Genomic DNA, 20,809 nt, shown 5'->3' on the forward strand with positions numbered 1-20,809 from the left:
TGCATCAAACTCAGACTTTACAGGCTGCTTATAGTTAAGTGTCCTATAAAGATTCTTTAGCACTGCTTCTACCAACTCCACATTAAACAGACGCTCGTCCTCCAACACTTCGCCTGACTCTGCTGACGAGCCACCAGACTCCTCCTTGTCCACATCATCATGCACAGACACATCCCCGTCATCTTTATCAAGGCTAGTCTGCGACCGGGACCTCTTATTCCCCGTATATTCCTCTTTAGAAATAAAATTTTTCTTCATCCAGTCTCTCATCTCAGCTAATTGTGCTGATATATTCATTCCAACATCCTTTTTTGTTAGACACTCTAAACACAGCACAGTCTCTCCGACAAAAGCTCTATCACATCCTGGACAGACTTTAGTATTCTTAGTCTTAGCCACTTTCTTCTTGGGCACTGAAGGCACACTACAAAACAAGAAAAGATACTAACTATCTGACTAGACAAAACGATATGAATAACGTGTCCTCTATGAGAGGACTTACCTGGGCGGCGGTGTAACGTTTTTTTGAGAGGCATCCTCCATGGTTAAACTCCTGGTCAAAAACACAGTCCCGCGCCTGTAACACCGACCAGGCGCTTTTAAATGAATGCTGCACGCGCAGCCGGCGTCTCCCCCTCCCTGTCGGAAGTAGCCAGACTAACGCGTACTTCCGGGTAGCTGGAACGCACGCGGCCGTGACCCGCACGCCGCGTGCATCCGCCGGAAGTGGCGCGCGCCCCTATGCGCAGCCCGAAGTCGGAACTGCCGAGGGAGTCTGCCCAGCGTGACCCGCTATGTATATGCCGGTGTATGCACCAACCGGACCACCGGGAGTCCGCAGCAGAAGACGGCCAGACACCTGACTTCCAGGTGACTACTCCTTAACGCGCGCCGACCACCATAGCGGGGAGGGGACGGGGAAGGAACGCCATGGGCTACCAGGTCACGTCCTTGCCACCGGCCCTGGACATACATAGGCTTAAGGCACCGCCAGCCTGACCGCCCAGGTCCCCGGTAGCATAACCAGCCTCCCGGGTTTCGCTCTAAAAACAACAAAGATAATACTAACTAACTACCTGTCACAGACAGAAGGAGACAGGAAAAAGACTATGGTCTATGGGGAGGTGCCAGATTATATAGAGGAGGGGCTGGATCCTGGGGAAAAAACTACCTGTCTAATTGGAGAGGAGAGAGGGATGAACCCAATGTAATGGCTGCCATGAAGTATGAAGGAGAAATGAAGGCTATTTCATGTGAAAAACAACATTTCTTATAACGGTGTCTACTATTACCTTCAGAGTTGGCAGGCCCCATTGCACAACTGAGCAAGAAGACAAGTACATTAGAGTCTCTATTTTAGGAAATAGATGCCTCACAGTCCCTCAACTGGCAGCTTCATTAAATGGTGCCTGCAAAATGCTAGTGTCAACGTCTACAGTGAAGAGGATGGGCTTCTAGGCAAAGTGGCAAAGAAAAAGCCAAACCTGAGACTGTCCAATGTCTGTGTCCTTTTGCCCATATTAATATTTTCCTTTTATTGGCCAGAGGAAGATTGGAAAATTGTGTTCTGGACAGATGAAACGAAGTTTGATGTTTAGATCACACATAAGAACATTTTTGAGATGCAGAACAAATGAAAATATGCTGGAAGACTGCCTGATGCCATCTGTCAAGCATGGTGGAGGTCTGCGGTGGCTTTGGTGCTGTTAAGTGGGAGATTTGCACAAGGTAAAAGGTATTTTGAATAAGGAAGGCTATCACTCCATTTTGCAACACCATGCCTCCTCCACCATGCCCATTTTCTCCTCCAACGAGACAATGACCCAAAGCACACCTCCAAATTGTGCAATAACTATTTAGGGAAGAAGCAGGCAGCTGGTATTCAGTCTGTAATGGAGTGGCCAGCGCAGTCACCAGATCTCAACCCTATTGAGATGTTGTGGGAGCAGCTTGACCATATGGTAAGCAAGAAGTGCCCATCAAGCCAATCCAACTTGTGGGAGGGGTAAAGCATGGGGCGAAATTTCTTCAGATTACCAATTACAAATTAACAGCTAGAATGTCAAAGGTCTGCAATACTTTAATTGCTGCAAAAAGAGCATTCTTTGACGAAAGCAAAGTTTGAAAGACAAAATTATCATTTGAAATAAAAAACTATTTTTGTAGCCTATTGTCTCTACAAATAGAAGTCAGTTTTCATATAAAAACACAAAATTGACTAAGTCACCCCAAACTTTTGAATGGTAGTGCATTTCCTTAGCAACATAAGCAAGGTCTGGCCTGCTATATTCTGAAACAGATTAATAGTATATGCTTAGGAGTAATCTGTGATGTAGTTTCCAATATGGAGTTCAAATTAGGATGCTCAGAAATGGTTAATTAATACCCACAAATGAGTTTGCAAAGATCCCCAGAGACTAAATGATTATGGCATTACGACAATTCCATGGACCTTGTACACTGATGTCAACTGATGGTGTATAAAGTAAGTGGGCTCATAAAGGTGCTTCATTTATCACATCTAGGGGTACATTTATCACATCTAGGGGCGCATTTATCATGCCGAAGCGGTGACATCGCATACCGCCGGTATTTAGCCCGTCCCTGCAAAGCCCTGACGCAGAGGTCGGGGGGGGGGGGTCTGCGCATGCGCGGTTATGCGCTGACCCTCCTGCGACCCCGCTAACCACACTGCCGCTCAGGCAGTGTGATGTGTAGCCATAGGCTACAATGGGCTATCACCATATCAGAATGGCGATAGCCCAGGGGTGCTGCGAAGCCGGGCTGCCCGATGTTGATACATCGGGCAGCTTCGCATCCCCCATAGAAACCTATGGGGGATGCGGCGGGCTGCGCTGCAGGGGGGATCGTAGCAGGGATCGGAGATTCCTGCTGCGGTCCCCCTTTGGTACATTAGATTAACCCTAGAATGTCTGTGTGTGTGTGCATGTACATGTGGCAGGGAATATAGATTGTAAGCTCCACTGGGGCAGGGACTGATGTGAATGGTCAAAATAATCTCTGTAAAGTGCTGCGGAATCTGTGTTCGCTATATAAGAAACTGCTAATAAATAAATAAATTAGGGGGTTACTTAATATTTGTGGTAAACAACCGAAAACGTGTGTTTTCGGGGATTTAGCCGCAAATATTACTTGATAAATGCGGCCCTTAAGGGTTTTAGATTTGTATTTATACTGTGCTGGTGGCATACTCCCCCTGCTGGTCGTTCTCGCTTAAATGCACACCCATTTGACACTTTTGTTATCACTTTTTTTTAGTCACTTCCAGGTAGAAGATATACTTAAAAAATATAAATAATATACAGCAAAAATATCTTATTTTTCCGAGATATCTATGAGAATTATAAGTATAAGACTTTAGATCCAAACTGGTAACAAATATCACAACAGAACCATAGCAACAAGAATAAATGGTAGAAAACACATACAGTTTAACAGTACTTTTTGAAAATGCTATATATGATGCACAAACCTCCGAACTGTCCCATTTTTCGGCGACTGTCCCACTGTGGGGGGTGGGATGCATCATCCCATGAGGCCACGACCCCTTTTGGGGAGCTCGCGGACATATGACAACGAAAATGAGAGGAAATTAATTATGCAGCTAAATATTATATTTACTGCCACTCCAGCAATGTGGCTGTCCTGGTCATCTTTTTAGAATTTCAAGGTAGGGTGGGAAACACAGTAAGGAGTAAATTTACTATGATTCGTGATCACAGTTTTTCAAAGAATACATCTCAAGCCCTGTACACACACATCGACTTGCTTTTGATTTGATGTTAGATTAGATTTTCTATTAGATCTGGCATTAGATCTTTCCATTCGATTTGGCATTAGATCTGTACTTTTGCATTAGATATCGAATTCGATATACATTCATGGTACATTGTACACATTCGATTTACTAGATAGAATTTGATATTTCCTTGGTTGCACAGTAGATTTTTCTTTTCTATTTTGTGTAAAACAGGAGCCTGCATCGAATCGAATGTAGATCGAAACTGACACAAAAACCATTCAATTTAGTTTAGGATTCGATTCTGCTTCTATAAGCAAAATCAAATCGAAAATCGTAAAAAAAAAAAAAAAAGATGCATGTGCTTTAGTAACAAAAAATCCATCAGATGTGGTGATTCTAAGTCCCTCCCGAAAAAGGGTGAATTCGGCCCCGTTCCGAAGGTTGGGGGACTGCGCATGGTCTTTTATGCACATGTGCACCCTTTGCGAACGACTTCGGTGACTTGTATAGTGTAGAGTGGGCGGCGATGGGGTTGGGGGTTGGGTGTCGGGGTTGGAAATACAGGCGGGCCGAAATGTGCCGGGGGCGCCCGGCTGAAGTCATATGACGTCAGCTGCTCGCCCTGTTTTCATCCCGGCAGCCGCAAATAAAAGTCAGTCTCTACTAGCACTGCATTGAATGTGGCAAAGAACATTCGATGCCTATTCGATTTTGTTTCGATTTGAACTATGGTCAAAAAAACTCACTGTGTGTACACAGCATCTACAGACATGCAAGGGTGGTTGCTGGAAACCCTGCTCTCTGAGGAGTCCAGAACGTCCCCCTATTATGACAATGATGTTACTTACTAACCCTTTTATACTAAATACTAGCTCTGCTCTCTGTTTCAAGTTAGAGAGGCTGCAGACTGAGGGGTAAATTTATGAAGCTTGTAGAAGTGTTATCTATCCCCATAAAGAACGTTATGAGCAAGGTGATAATGGTTCAGCAAATCAGCTCTTACCTGTCAATTTACATATTGTAGCTGATTGGCTGAACCATTATCACCTTGCTCATAACGTTCTTTATGGGGATAGATAACACTTCTCCAAGCTTCATAAATTCACCCCTCAAATACATACATTTCCCTTACAGCTAAATGTCAGTCTGAATGAACACAATTATATTTGATGAAACTTCTGAACTTCATGGTTATTTTTTTCTGAATCTTGCTAACCAGAAAGCTGTATATTTCTGCTGCAGGCTGACCACACAGTAACATAGAAAACACATTTCTATTTTAACAGCAACATTTTACAGAAAATTGTGATACAAAAAATAAGCTCCATGGGAAATAGGTCAGGGACTTCACAGTCAGAATAAATTAAGTAATTATTAATGGAACAAGAAAAAAACCTTTATCTAAATGTGAATGTTCAAATATTCTCTGTAAAGCGCTGTGAAATGTGTGTGCGCTACATAAGAAATGGTTAATAAATACATAAACTACAAAAGCGATGTCATCCCATTTATCGTATGTGCCGTATGGAATGCATTGCTAAGTATCTGTCATAGAATACCAGGCCATTAACACAAACACAAGGGTCAGATTTCATTTTCAGAAGGGCACATATTTCAGGCCTGATCGTACAGCTGTATATTTGCAGGCCAGACGATAATTGAATGACTGCACATGTGTCCGGCTAGTAGTATGGATGCTGGATGCCATAAAATCCTGCTACTTTGTTTTATAGCTGGCCATATGCAAATTGATTGACAGAAAGCCGGTATTTGGCAGTGGTAACTAGCCACCACACAGGAAGACACAGGCGTGCCCAGGCGTTTGAAGAGAAGTCGTGCGAGGTCAGCTCTGAGCCATGTACAATAATTTTAAAGGCTTGCACAGGGCAAGATTTCACTCTGGCTGGGCGGCAATTACCTCATCGCAGGGAGCTGCAAATTAGCAGCTCAGCGGATCAGGTCTGTATAACCCCCATAGTACTGTGGTTCTGTACATCCCAATAACCCCAACTGAGCGTTTGTTTGAGGAGACCAGATCTGTGCTACTCCATTATGTTAACCCTTTGAGTGCCAATGTTACTGTGAGAGATGTGCAAAATATCCGCTAATAATGCCAGTGATGTTCTTTATTTGGCACAATGTTTAACATAAGTTCAATTAATTAACTTCAGATCATTTTGCAGGTAAGAACAACTAAAGTGATTCATTTTCCTCGACGTTGACCCTGGCATTTTTACCGGATATTTTGCACACCTCTCAAAGCAACGTTGGCACTCAAAGGGTTAACTTTATAAAGGGGCATCTCTGTCATATAGTCTAGGTGTTATACAATATATAAAGAAGGTGAAACGGTCATTCTCTTGATATACAAAATGGAAAAGGGACAAACTTGTCAATGGGTGGTCAATATATAACAGTACAGATGTGTCCAGATACACCCATCCACAAATAGCGCCAAATAGTTCTTTTATCATGCCACAGACTAGCAAAGTTGTGGAAAAGCTACATGATACAGGTTAAACAGGTCCGATATAAGTGACCTGCCCCAAGTTTATGATTAATCTGCAACTTTACACCTATTATTTTGCAACAAAATGATTTGTGATTGAAGGTGCAAAACAGAGGGTAAAGCACAATAAAGGAAAAAGCAGCAGGAAAAAGTACACTCTCTGGGTTAAAGAAGCAACATGTATTATGCTTAGCCTGCATACTGATTTCGAAAGTGGTGCTCTCTAGGCCAATTCAATATCAGATGTGCAATAGAAAGGAATATCTGTAGTAATATTTCATGTTTGCATTAGGAAACGTGACAACAAAAGTGATGACAATAACACAATTATATGTCTCATGTACTGCAACAGATGTGACAATACGGGACATTGAGACTATTTCCGACCTGATTGCAGGATACATTTGTTCTCAAAATGGGAAAAACCATGTGCACTGCAGGTGGGGCAAATGTAACATGTGTAGAGAAAGTTAGATTTGGGTGGGGTGAGTTCAAATTTAAATCTAAATTGCAATGTAAAATTAAAGCAGCCAGTATTTACTGTGTGAAGGAACAAAATAATTCACCAGAATCTATAGCCCTGTACACAACACATCGATTTGCTTTTGATTCGATGTTAGATTCGATTTTCTATTAGATCTGGCATTAGATCTTTCCATTCGTTTTGGCATTAGATCTGTAATTTTGCATTAGATATCGAATTCGATATACATTCATGGTACATTGTACACATTGGATTTACTAGATCGAATTCGATATTTCCTTGGCTGCACAGTAGATTTTTCTGTTTGATTTTGTGAAAACAGGAGCGCGCATCGAATTGAATGTAGATCGAAAATGACACAAAAACCATTTGATTTTGTTTAGGAATCGGGAAAAATCGATGCATGTGTACAGGGCTTAACTCTCTCTCTGCAATTTAAATTTGCTCATTATGAGAACAAATTTGTCCTACAGTCTGCTCTGAATTAGGCCCATTATCTCAATGCCAGTTATCAAATGACATTCATTTAATAAAATTAAAAATACCTGTCAATGGCACTGCACTGATATAGTTTCTTCAGTGCTTCTAAAATGAACTTCTCTTCTGGTGGATCCAAGTATGGGAACCTGTGGGTTACAATCAGGGTAAATATATTACACAGCTGTCATCAAAGAAACTCAATAGTGTCACATAATAATTAGTATAATTCTGAGAAAACAAAATTATGGTTAACTCCATTTTTTTTTTTTTTTATTATTGCAAAGAGTGAAATACAACATATAATTGAATGGCATTGTATATTGCAAACATTTTCTAGTGTTTATTCTACAACCCGCCGTCTTCGAAAACCCATGCAGTTCCTCTTCCTTGCCTGGGGTGTCGCTGTCTGCTGTAGTGCTTCTAGCACAGGGTGGTCTGTATATCAGCACTGATATGCAAATCAGACCTGTGTGAGAAACACCACAGCAGACAGCGACACCCCAGGCAGGGAAGAGGAACTGCATGGATTTTCAAAGATGGAGGAGGGAGGGGAATACCGTGCGTGTCTGAGATGTCGACCCCAAGTCACTATTGAAGAATTGGTGGGTCTTACAAATGGTCTCATACCAGAGAGTCGTACGGAAGCACTTATGTATTTGTTGTTTAGTTTCTGTTGGTAATGTGTAACTTTCCCACACCTCAGAAAAAAAGATTTGTTTGAGTTTCCTTATGGAGAGTTGTTTCAGTCCATTCCAGTTTGAATATTTGAGACAATTTCTCCTTAAACATGAAAGTGAAGGAGGTGTGGCAGACATCCACTGCTGTAATATACACTTCCTCGCTCCCGAAGAAAGGTACAACAACTTCTTACAGCTAACTGAAATTTTTGGAGTAGCTTGCAAAAATCCCAAAACGGCCCATTCTGGCGTTAGCAGTAAATAATTTACCAGATGATCCACTGCAAACTGTCTCACTGTTATCTAAAACCTTTGAATAGCTGTACATTCCCATAAACAGTGGTATAAATTTGCATCAGAATGATTGCATTTAGGGCATGCTGAAGAATTAATTAAACCCATTAAACTACAACAATGAGAATATAAATATCCCCTATAAAGTATTTTGAAAAACAACATGTCTCTACCCACACACTAGAACAATTTCTGGTACTTGTGTACAATCACGGCTCACACGATGTCCATCGTACAGGAAAAAAAATCGCTTGCGAGGGGCGGCAGTACGCGTCCTACAACCTTTTCATACCCCCACTATCCACCTCGGCGTGGAGTTGAGAATAGAAAGTGTGGCGAGCGCAGCGAGCCACCGAGCCTGAAGCGTGGCGAGCCCCGCGAGGGGACACGGATACCTTCACAGGTATACGCGTCCCCTCGCGGGCTTCACAGGTGTCCGCGTGCGCTCGCCACGCTTCGGGCTTGGTGGCTCACTACGCTCGCCACACTTTCTATTCTCAACTCCACGCCGACGTGGATAGTGGGGGTATGAAAAGGTCGTAGGACACGTACTGCGATCGCATGCGATTTGTTTAATAAAAAAAAAAAGATAAAAAACGGCAAAAATCGCATCCCATCGCATGCCACTACATTTGGCATGCAATGGCATGCGATGGGAGCCGTGAAAGTACACAAGTACCCAATTTTTTGGCCGATTGTCCGATTTCCGAACGATCGTCCAATATATCAGATGATTGGTCGGAAATCGGACAATCGGCCAAAAAATTGTTCTAGTGTGTGGGGGTCTTTAGATGTGGCCGATATTGTTTTAATAGAATATAATAAGGTTTTTAAAATAGTATTTTCCTCTAGGTTGGGGAAGTGTGCCCACAACCTAGTGATACCCGTTTGGAATTGACCAGTATAGCAAGGCGCTCTCATTGGGGCAGATGTATTAAGCCTTAACAAGAGATAAATGCAAGGGTGATAAGGAGAGATAAACTTCCAGCCACTCCCCTTCTAACTGCCATGTTACAGGCTGTGTTTGAAAAAAGTCAGTAAGGAGCTGATTGGCTGGACATTTGTCTCTATCACCCTTGCAGTTATCTCTTGTTAAGGCTGAATACATCTGCCCCAGTATTTGATTAAAGTAAGTTATGGCTTTTCTAGAGTAACTCACATTTAAAAGAGCTTTATCAAGTTGGTTATCCCAATCAGCGGCACTTAAAAAAGTTATTACCTTATTGGTATAATGTTGGGCCTGAAGAAAAGCTAAATTAAAAGGTGGTAAGAAGTCATAATTGGATTTCGCCTGTACATAAGTGAATGTTTTTTTTTGTTTCTTGGTTTGCAAACTATCTGACAGAGCGTAGTCCCTGGGAGATGATTAACTCCTTAATGACCAGATGTATTTGTACTTCTATAGTAAATAAGAATTCATCTTTATTAGCATTGTGGGAGGAATAACAAATTACTTCTCATTTTAAATGCAATATACAGTACAGGCAGAGAAGATGCCAAACATAACTACACAGTATTTGTTTATTAACAGTTTCTTGTACAGTGCAGCAAATTCCGTTGAGCTTTACAATCGGAAACAAAAGTGATAGAACAAAACAGAGAAATAACAGACATTCATAGAGTTAGGAAGGCCCTGCTTGCAAATCTTACAATCTACAGGGAAAAAGCATTGATACACAAGAGTACCCTGGAAGGATGGACAAAGCCAAGGTCTGCGTGGCTGGAAGCCGATTTTCTGGCTTTTTAAGCTTCCAGGTTGCCTCAGCTTTCGCAGCCTGGCCAAATACAGCTGATGGTAGTGATGGTAATATAAGGCAGCATTTTTGGACTTTGCACTCTGGTTGTAAATGCAGATGGTGTCTCTATCACATACCTCTCCTGCTGTATTTTCATTTTGGTCGAACGAATTACAAAGCTGCTTGTGTGCAGCTCTGTAATTTCATCCATCTCTGCATCAGGACATCAGGCTCTTAAAAGAGTGCTGCTGCCAAAGTGTACCCCATTACCCCAGGTGCTGCCATGTTGGCAGTGATCAACGGACCACTATTCCTCCAAACACAGACTCTGGATTTGCCCGCCGATTCCCATAGCCAGTCACAAGTGATCAAGAGGGATAAAATGGAGCCTTTGGCTCCAGTAAGCTGTCCAGAACAATGGGGGTTATTCAGACCTGATCATTGGGCTGATAAATTGCAGAGCCCTGCGAACAGGTATACACTATCCAGCCAGACTGAAATCCAGTTCTGTTACGTAGTAGTTGAGGCTGAAAAAAAGACTTGTGTCCATCTACAGTAGTTCAACCTTGGTTTGTTAGCGTAACCCTTGCTTTATGTAGTGAATACTGATATTTTAAAGACAGATTGTTATTTTTATTTGTACCCCTGGATGTTTTTAGCCAATAAATGTTTGTCTAACCTTATTTTAAACGTATTTATGGTGTCTGCCGACACCACCTCACCAGGCAGAGAGTTCCATAGTTTGGCTGCCCTGACCGTGAAAAAATGTTTCCTTCTAAGAGAGCGAAATCTTTTTTCTTTTATTCTGAACTCGTGTCCTAGAGTCCTTCCTTGTAGTAAAAAGGGCGCTTGACAGTTCCCTATACAGGCCCCTGATATATTTGTACATATTAAGTATGTCCCCCCTTAAACGTCTAGTGTAAATAATCCCAATTTGTTTAATCTGAACAAGCTCTGTGCAAGGCTGCGATAATCCTGAGCAAATCCACTCACCATATAATATTTTTCCAGTGTGTACAGTCTGCAGCTCAGGACTTACTCGGCTGGTGCGATAGAAATAGGCTGTTTGGGGCTGGAGCGTGGCTTTCCTTCAAATGCCTGGGCACTCACAGAAACTGCCTGGTTACCACCCCCAAACGCCGCCTTCCTGACATACAACTTGTGTACAGCCAGTGATAAAAAAAAAAAGAGTATCAGGATTTTTATTACAGAAAGGCTTTGTGCGTGCCTACTACTAGCCGTAGGCATTCACAGTTGTTTCATTAGTACCCGGAATTGCGAAATTGCAGCCATGCAACCCCAATGTTGCTATCCAGAATCATGTTTGTAGGCTCCTGAGATTTGCTGCAGCTCTCCAGTTCCAAGTGCATCACACATACACAAGCTACTTTAAAGTAGAGAAGAGTTAAGGTTGAATATATAAAAGAACTGGCCAGGAATTATGAACTACAAATAATACACCAATCTTACCCAAAAGCAGCACCTAGGAGGCTGCTTCCTCATATACAAGACACAGACAAGGGGAGTTAATAATTGTCACCACTGCAATCGCATCTTCTCATTTGATGTGTGAGCTTGTCTGCTGTCTAATTGATATGAGCTAACTAAAGCTGGACTCCACTGCCGCTTCATATACTTAGCGGTCTGTTGAGTCATCGGAGAGAGATTGCAGTATTGCCACAGGTCATGTCGCACCACATATTACAATACTTATTTTGCAAAACTGAGTCCTTCACCTACTAAAGCACTTAAAGATGCCCTATAGCGAGTAAGCCCAATCCTTGCAGTGCTTGAATATCTGCACTCAGTAGCAACTTTTATAGTTATACCAGAATACCTGCTCATAAATGCAATTATCTAACAAGTAAATCTTGTTGCAACTCACAACAAACTAAAAATACCAGAATAACTAAACATGTGATTTCCGTGACTTTCAGCCAGAAAAGGTTGTTGGTGCCAGCCGAGGCATTTTCAGTATTTCAGAATGACCTCCTGCCAACATCTCTACAGTTTATACAGGTTGGTGAGTTCTCATACGCCACCTTCCGTCGTGTTACCAAACCTTGCACCAACCAACCCTTTGAATGCCAAGGGAATTTGTCAAAATAAGTGTTAAAATTGCCAAGCAAATCTTTTTATTATACCCTTTGCCAATGTTGCTGAGAGATCCTCAAAAGATTCATTAAAAATGCCAGCTTCACTCACAGGGATTGTTCTTTTTTGGGTGCAATTTTTAACTAGACTTCAATTAATTGACTTAGCTGTATTTGTATTTATTTATACTAAAAGAACAGGAGGATCGCTCAAGGCAACGTCGGCACGCAAAGGGTTAAAAAGAAGGCGATAAACAAAAAAAAAAAAAATGCACACATATAGGTAATGTAATTAAAGAAGCTCTGGATTACCTGATTACATCATTTACCCCTAGGCATTTAAGGGTCAGAATGACAGATGTAAGACTGGTTCGTTTAATCTCAGGGATCATGTGGTCAAGCATGCATTTATCCCAAAATTCCTCACTGTAAATCCGGTGACATTTCCCAGCAGCCGTCCTGCCAGCCCTTCCAGTTCTCTGCACGGCTTCACTTCTTAAGCAAAGGAAATGAAAGCAAATGTTAATATAGATAGATTGCTAATTGTGGGAAAAAAGATCATTTTCTTTAACTCTAACTTACTTTGAAATAGGTACAATTTCTAAAACATCTAGGCCTGCTCTGGGATTATGGTTCAACTGTTTCACAAATCCACTGTCTACAATATACCTGGAAAAAAAATTGAGACTGTTGTAAACATATATTGTGATATTAAGTCTGGTGTTGGTCAACGGTTTAGCATGTGACATGTGGCTTAAAAAGGTATTAAGCTTGCAGTATTCCAATAACAATTACGGTAACATCTCTCATTTATAACTGGTTAAACTGGTCCCCAAGATCTACCAACAGCTGTGAATATGTAGTTGGTTAGGAATGAATGCAGCATGCTTGAAAATGTGACAGTAATGAGTGTACCTGTACACCAGCTAGTTGGCCTGGAAAACATGAACTGTTGGTAGATTTGGAGGACTGGATTGGGCAGCTCTGATTTATAAGATACCACAAACTCCAAAAGCATGAAATGCTCTAAAACAATATTCTGATCCAGGTATTATGCTTTGGGAAACACAAATCAGAATTTAAAGTTGAAAATCTATACACTGTAAAATTACATACCGTATTCCATCAATAGTAACGGATGTTGCAGCGATATTTGTGGCTACAATACACTTTCTGATGCCTGCTGGGGGAGGAAAGAATATTCTTTTCTGCTGACCTGCAAAAAATACAGGACATGAAGGGAAAATATGAATTTTCTATACAGGTACTTCAGGAACAAATGATTCAGTAAAAGGTGAGTGTAGAGGTGGATTTTCCACAAAGCAACTAGGAACCCACCTACAGCCCAGCGGGTCCCAAGACTCCCCACATAAAGATATCCTGGCCATCCAAAATGCTCTCAGAGGAGCACTGCGCTACTACCGTGTGACATCATGACACCACATGGACCTGCCTACACTCCCAAAGTCACTTTGATAGGATAAAAAATATTTGGACACACAAAATGGTTTCATCCTCTGTATGTGGCAGTCAGATTACATTAAATGTGACACAGGTAATTAAGCCTTCTTCCAAAAGACCAAGAGCCCGATGCACATTTATACGCAATGCAGATGTTCATGCATCTGCACATTTATCTGTAGACTGTGGATGCGCCAAGGTACTGTATCTATCAATGCCCTCTACAAACAGCAGCAAATATAGTGCTATGGATTGTTTGAGGCGAGTCCAAAACCAGTGTCTTGCCTAGGGTCCCATGAGGTCTAAACTTACCTTTCCGTAAGTCTACAGAGTTTCTACTAATGCGGATAGGGATACCGGAGAAGAAATATCCAATGTAAGGCAAGAGTAGGGAAATTGTGTCTAAAATGTATTTCGAGGCAATAGAGTAGTTATTCAGAGAAACCGCTTCATAGTATTTTAAATATTTAGAAAAAACACATATCACTAGAATAGAAACCAGTTATTTTAATCAGACAATTAATAACTCTTAATTTAGGGAAGTTTTCTCCTAACCAAGAGTATAAAACAAATGTTGAACTCCATCAACAGAACAATCCAATTACCTGTTGGCATAGAACCATACAGTGGCAGGATGAGCAGGCCTTCCACAGCAGAGTCGTACACATCATCACGATAGTCTATCTGTTCAGCTTTGTGAAACAGTACATTGCAGGCCTTCTCAATCTCGGACTGGCCTGTAATAAAGCAAAAGAACTATCTAGCGTAAACCTTTATAAAGCTAATCCTGTCAAAGCATGCTACTCGCCCTTACGTTTTGATAATAGCAGACAAATGCTGGGAGCATACCTTTAGATAACATGCCTGTCAGAACAACAGAACATTGATCTAACATGCTGTCAACATCAAATATTGTTGCCATACACTGCCAGATTATGGCCAGGATAATGAATGCTATCAGCCAGTCGGTTAAATAGGACGATTCTGCATTTCCTATATACCAATTATTACTTCTTTGTTGTGGCAATACACTGCCGAAGGTTGGCTGATGGAATCAATAACTGAAGAATGTGCGGCTAGCATTAGTTATGCAAGAACAGGGTGAATGTTATCTGGCCGCCCACTCACACTGCTTAGTTGAAAATGTTTTACTCAGCAAACAATATACTTTTGTATACATAGAATTGTCTGACTTGTGTAGGTTGAAGAACACATCTTACCAGTGAGAAAAACAAGAATATCCCCAGCAGGCTCATTTAAATGTATTTGTAGTGTGACTTTCACGGTCTGCAAAAAAGTAAAATGCCTGTATTAAAGCTTAGATTATCACAAGCCCAATATTTACAGATTTATCTCCACAGGATGTGAAATTAAAAATGTCAGGCAAAATATTCGTAACCCTTTGAGTGCCAAGTGAATTTGTCAAAGTAGGTGTGAAAATTACCAAGCAAACATTTTGATTAATTATAATGACCTGTAATGTTTACTTTATATAGGGCAACCCTGGGCCCGGGTAAATAGTACGCTCCTCCCCCCCCCCCCTCTCCAGTGCACCACTGATTGAAGCAGGCATCTCCTATATGGTACAGGTTGAGTATCCCTTATCCAAATTATTCCGAAAACCATACATTCCAAAAATTGAAAAAAATATATACACTGACTGAAGTGTATATGAGTGACACAAGCTTACTGATTGTAGCAAGCCCCATCGGTACTTATGTATTATCTGGGCTCCCATGTTAAATGCACCCCATTTTTGCATACCCCTACTATCCAACTACGCATGGAGTTGATTTTATATAGTGTGGCGAGCGCAGCGAGCCACCGTGCCCGTAGCGTGGAGAGCGCACCGTGCCCCGCGAGGGGACGTGGTCTCATAAGAAAAACGGGAGCCCAGATATTACATAAGTACCGCCCCATCTCCTAAAACACTATTATTCCTCCTCACTCGCTGATCACATTTTGTATCCGCATTTTATAACACCCGTCAAGTGACTGTATTGATTATATACAGAGCAGCGAAGAGGTATGTTGGGCCCAGTAAAATTTTTGGGGTGTGGCCTAATTGTCACGCCCCCAAAATGTTTACGGTCGGTGAAAAAAAAACACTCTAAAGTCATCCCTCACCCCGCCCCCCCCCCCCCACCTCAGTAGCAGCAGCAGACACCTACTGTCAGTGAGATACTCATGCTGAGCCTGCACATGCTGTAGGTGTGTGCTGCTGCTGCCTAGGAGGGGGAAGGTATGTGTGTGTGTGTGTGTGTGTGGGGGGGGGTTAGACCAGGGCAACCCTGGGCCCGGGTAAATAGTACGCTGCCCCCCCTCTCGGCAGCCCTGATTATATATAAGTGCACCACTGATTGAAGCAGGCGTCTACTGAGTATCCCTTATCCAAATGATTCCAAAAACCATACATTCCAAAAAGTGGGGAAAAAAATTATTTACTTTGCTAAAAACCTACTGGGAGCATTTGTAACAGCACTACTGACACAAAGGTATGCAACAGGGTAGACACACCAGGAGGGGTAAAACAAATGATTGAGGATCTAGGCAGACTAGAGAAATGGTCAAGAGAATGGCAACTACAGTTTAATGCCAAAAAATGCAAAATGATGCACTTAGGTCTCAGAAATCCAAAGACTCAATATAGTATAAATGGCACTATAATGGAAACTACTGAGGAAGAGAGGGATCTAGGTGTCACTATTTCAGGGGACTTAAAAGCAGGTAGGCAATGTAACAAAGCAATGAAGAAGGCAAGTCAGATGCTTGTTTGCATAGGGAGAGGTATCAGCAGTAGAAAGAAAGAAGTAATAATGCCACTGTATAGGTCATTGGTACGACCTCACCTAGAGTATTGTGTTCAGTTCTGGAGGCCATATCTCCAGAAGGATATAAATACATTAGAGACTGTATAAAGAAGAGCAACTAAAATGGTGCATGGCCTACATCACAAAACGTACCAGGAAAGACTAAAAGATCTTAATATGTATACTTTAGAGCAGAGAAGGGAAAGGGGGGACATGATAGAAACTTTCAAATATATCAAGGGCTTTAACAAGGTACAGGTGGGAGACATTCTTCACAGGAAGAGGAGCAGCAGAACACGAGGACATGCACTGAAACTAGAGGCAGGAAGATTCAGGGGAAATGCGAGGAAGAATTTTTTCACAGAAAGAGTAGTAGATAAGTGGAATAGCCTCCCAACAGAGGTGGTAGACGCAAATACAGTAGTACAATTTAAACATGCTTGGGATAAGCATATTGATATCCTTACAAAAAAATAAGGATCAAATATGGTTTGAGGTAACATGTTTAAAAAAAGGGGCAGACTAGATGGGCCAAGTGGTTCTTATCTGCCGTCAAATTCTATGTTTCTATGTTTCTATGTTACTGGGGGCATGATATGTAAATGGCACTAAATATGTGCAAGACAATGATTGCTTGGCATTCAAATTCAGTGCCTGAGATATTACACAAACTTTGTTTCATTTTTTTGAAACCTTGTTTTATGCACAAACAAAATATATTTGTGTGTATTTCATGTGGTTGATTCGTTTATACAGCATAAATGCAAGATACTTCAAAATACAAAATTGAAATATTAAAATATTCCAAAATACAGAATAATCAGTTATCCAAAATTCTCCTTGTTCCGAGCATTTTGGATAAGGGATACTCAACCTGTAGTATATTGATATATCACAAGTAGTGTGTCCCTTCTTTACCCATAATTGTAACAGGCTAAAGATACAATGTACTTAAAATAAAACTGTCCAACCTCACCGCACCCCCCGCCAGAAGTAGGAGGATGTTATACAAAATCCTATATATAAAAAGCTAAGGCAGCTATCCACCTCTATGATGGGGTGATAAAAGTGTTGCAAGCACCAGCTGCACCTACATGGCAGCCAACAGAGCAATTCATGTGTTGCTTCATTTGGGCGCACACAACTGCTGGCATTACTTTTATGTTGTTTGGTAACTAGTACTGTAATAAAAATAACCTGGAAGACCCCATGCTCTCATGGGGTGCATCCCAGCTCCTCTCTCTGTGGGTTAAATTTAATAAGATGGGAGGATGCCCATAGCAACCAATCAGATTTTACTTCCATCTTAGTAAATTTACTGTTGTGCACCTGTTGTCACACATCATGAAGGGTCACAGGCACAATACAGCAGGACTGAAGTCCTGGTGTGCACTGGAGCCAGAACCCAGCCGCTGGCTAATCATAGACCGTCTGCTGTGATTATTCAGTTGTCAGCCCAGCTATTGGAGAATTTGGGCAGAGACATGCAGTCTACTGGAAAGGCCCCATTTACAGCCTTGTCGGCAGGTCCACTGGAATAGCTACTTTTGCTGCATTGTGGTAAATACACTACTGTATAGAGCAGTGGCGGGGAACCTTTTTTGTGCCAAGGGCCGTTTGTATGTGGAAAAAAATCCTTCGGGGCCATATGTAAAAATTTCTCTAACAAACTGCCCTGCTGTAGCCGTCCCACGCTCCGGCGGCTGCCACTGAATAGTACTGACTGTCTCCGGCTGCTGTTGATTAAGAGGAATCTCGCAAGAAATACCGACCTCTCGTGAGAATTCCCCTGTACTAGACTCCTGGCAAAGCAGCCAGGCAGGTGGGTGGGCCACTCAGACCGGTATAGAGCAACCATTTTTGCTTGAGTAGAGGATGTTGAGTAGAGTGGAGGAGGTTTAGCAATTTCTGTGGCTGCCAAAAAATGTCTGCCCTTGGAAAACATGTACCCAAATTCCATCTATAATGCACCCTATAACTCACTCTCCTATCACCATTTCTAAGCACATCTTGACCTTGTTCTAAACCTAAAATGAGAATCATAGTAAGATTGCGAGCAGGGCCCTCCTACCTTTTTGACTGTCAGTAAATACTGTTTCCAATTGTAAAGCACAACTGAATTTGCTGCACTATATAAGACATGGATTATTAGAGAATATTAAATAAATAATAAATGTTTGTCAAGCTCAGTCTGTGGATCCTGTAAATCAATCGTCTTTTTAAGAAGAGGTTCACCTCCCCCAATTGTCTTAAACCGAACGTGATATATTGTCCATTGAAATTCCAGGAACAGGAGGTTTTGCACCAATTTGAAAAACTTGTAAAAATGATGACCAAACCAGTCAAGACTATACTGCTGGGCCTGCTCACGGATCACCAACTGCGCTTTGTGGCTGGTTGTCATTTGATGAGGGATATTTAAATGGCTATAACAGCTGTCGTGTCCTTGATTCAGTCTCCAAAATTCGATTAATTGGTTGCTAATTTTACAAACATACAAAACGTTTGACAGTACTTGACAGAGCCCCACCTCTGTTCTGTTATGTAATTTACAACTTTTCATTTTATACATTAATTTCTTTTATAGAGCCCTGTACACTGTTAATAAATGGGTCATGGGTAGGGGAACCCTTGAAGGATGTCAGTTTTCCCCATTATGCTTTAATTTTCTGCAGAGAGAACGTCTTAACCATCAAAATTTTAATACATGCTTATGACATATAAAGTAGCCCCCGGGTCACTTTTCAATCCTACAGCAATATTTCTGGCCTAGTTTTTAATGCAGATAAATAGGTTAGGATAATCTTGGGCTGAGGCAGAGTTGACTTGTTCCAATACAATGGGCTGATTTTCCTCTGACTTATCTGTGAATCACTCTTCCTAGGAGCCCTACCAATTTCTACAGAATTAATAAATATTGAGCAATCAAAAATATAGTGGTTGAGTTACAAACAAAATCATCTCCTAGACAGCTGTACCTATTACAAGGTTTGGCTCCTTTTACTACCAAAATAAATGTCAAACCGTTTAATGCAAAATGCAGCATCCAGATCAAACGAAAGAATTAACTTGAACAACCATGTAACCAATTACACTATTTTGACATTTACATAAGCAAAAACAAGATTTTTCTGATTGAAATGACAAAACCTTCATAGAATTAAAATTCCACTTAAATGACACCTACATAAAGTTAGTATGAGGACAGCAAGGGCAGATTAATACATTTTTATAGGGGTTACGTTATAGGTTCCACAATAGCACAGCTTGCAGGATTTGCACGAGTTCTCTGGTAATTTTAAAACAGCAGTTATAAAGATGAAATCCCACAACTCACATATTTTATTTTTTTATTTACCAGTTATTTATATAGAGCACACATATTCCGCAGCGCTTTACAGAGTATATTTGAACATTCACATGTGGAGCTTACAACCTATATTCCCTACCACATTTGAACGCACTTCCAACAAAAATTAGTAGCATCATCAGATCTTATGCGCAGCACATTAAAGGCCCCCATACATTATGCGATTTGGGCACGATTTTTCCAGATTCGGATGAATCGGACCGTGAAATCGTCCCAAATCGCATATGGAGACATCCCCTCTGACCCGATGCGCGGCCCTGTGCGCATCGGATTGGAGTCGGGAGGTCGGACGGGCAGCACATAAGATTTGCTAAATATTATGTGCTGCCCGGAGCCGTGCTCCCCCGCAACGGGGGACCTCCCAGAGCCAGGAGGAGGGATCAGGTGCAGGGAGCCGGGCGGAGGAAGCCGCTGCCGCAGCGAGAGCAGGGGGGGGGGGTGTCGCGCAGAGTACCAGGGAGCCGGGCAGGAGAAGATGCTGCAGCGCGAGTGGCTAGAGCAGCAGCAGAGCACTTCCAAAAAAAAGCCCATCCAAACGCATAGGAATCCATTGATTGGCTGAGACCTCTCACCAATCAATGTTTTTCTATGCGTTTGTATGGACTTTTTCTGTTTTTTTAGGAGTGCACTGCTGCTCCCGCCACTGCTGCTCCCGCCACTCGCGCTGCTGCTACCCGGGCTCCCTGGTACTCTGCGCCGCCCCCCCCCCCCTGCTCCCTGCACAGAGTATATTTGAACATTCACATGAGCCCCAGTGGAGCTTACAACCTATATTCCCTAACACATTTGAACGCACTTCCAACAAAAATTAGTAGCATCATCATCAGATCTTATGCGCAGCACAATAAAGGCCCCCATACATTATGTGATTTGGGCACGATTTTTCCCGATTCGGATGAATCGGGCCGTGAAATCGTCCCAAATCGCATATGGAGACATCCCCTCTGACCCGATGCGCGGCCCTGTGCGCATCGGATTGGATTCGGGAGGTCGGACGGGCAGCACATAAGAATTGCTAAATCTTATGTGCTGCCCGGAGCCGTGCTCCCCCGCAACGGGCGACCTACCAGAGCCAGGAGGAGGGATCAGGTGCAGGGAGCCGGGCAGGAGAAGATGCTGCAGCGGCAGCGCG

At 42.1% G+C, this 20,809-nt stretch overlaps 1 protein-coding gene across 1 annotated transcript in view; it reads right to left on the minus strand.

Annotated features, from left to right (window-relative positions):
- Positions 1-20,809, minus strand: part of DHX40 (DEAH-box helicase 40) — a 112,247-nt gene that overhangs the window by 59,507 nt on the left and 31,931 nt on the right. Inside the window, exons 6-11 of the mRNA XM_083173771.1 lie at positions 14,718-14,784; positions 14,103-14,234; positions 13,153-13,252; positions 12,619-12,705; positions 12,349-12,531; positions 7,302-7,382 (exon numbers count right to left, since the gene is read on the minus strand). Coding sequence (XP_083029897.1) covers positions 7,302-7,382; positions 12,349-12,531; positions 12,619-12,705; positions 13,153-13,252; positions 14,103-14,234; positions 14,718-14,784 — 650 coding nt within the window. The remainder of the gene's footprint in view (positions 1-7,301; positions 7,383-12,348; positions 12,532-12,618; positions 12,706-13,152; positions 13,253-14,102; positions 14,235-14,717; positions 14,785-20,809) is intronic.

Source organism: Crinia signifera, chromosome 2 (genome assembly GCF_055691185.1).
Source record: "Crinia signifera chromosome 2, ASM5569118v1, whole genome shotgun sequence".
In the NCBI taxonomy this organism is placed as follows: Eukaryota; Metazoa; Chordata; class Amphibia; order Anura; family Myobatrachidae; genus Crinia; species Crinia signifera.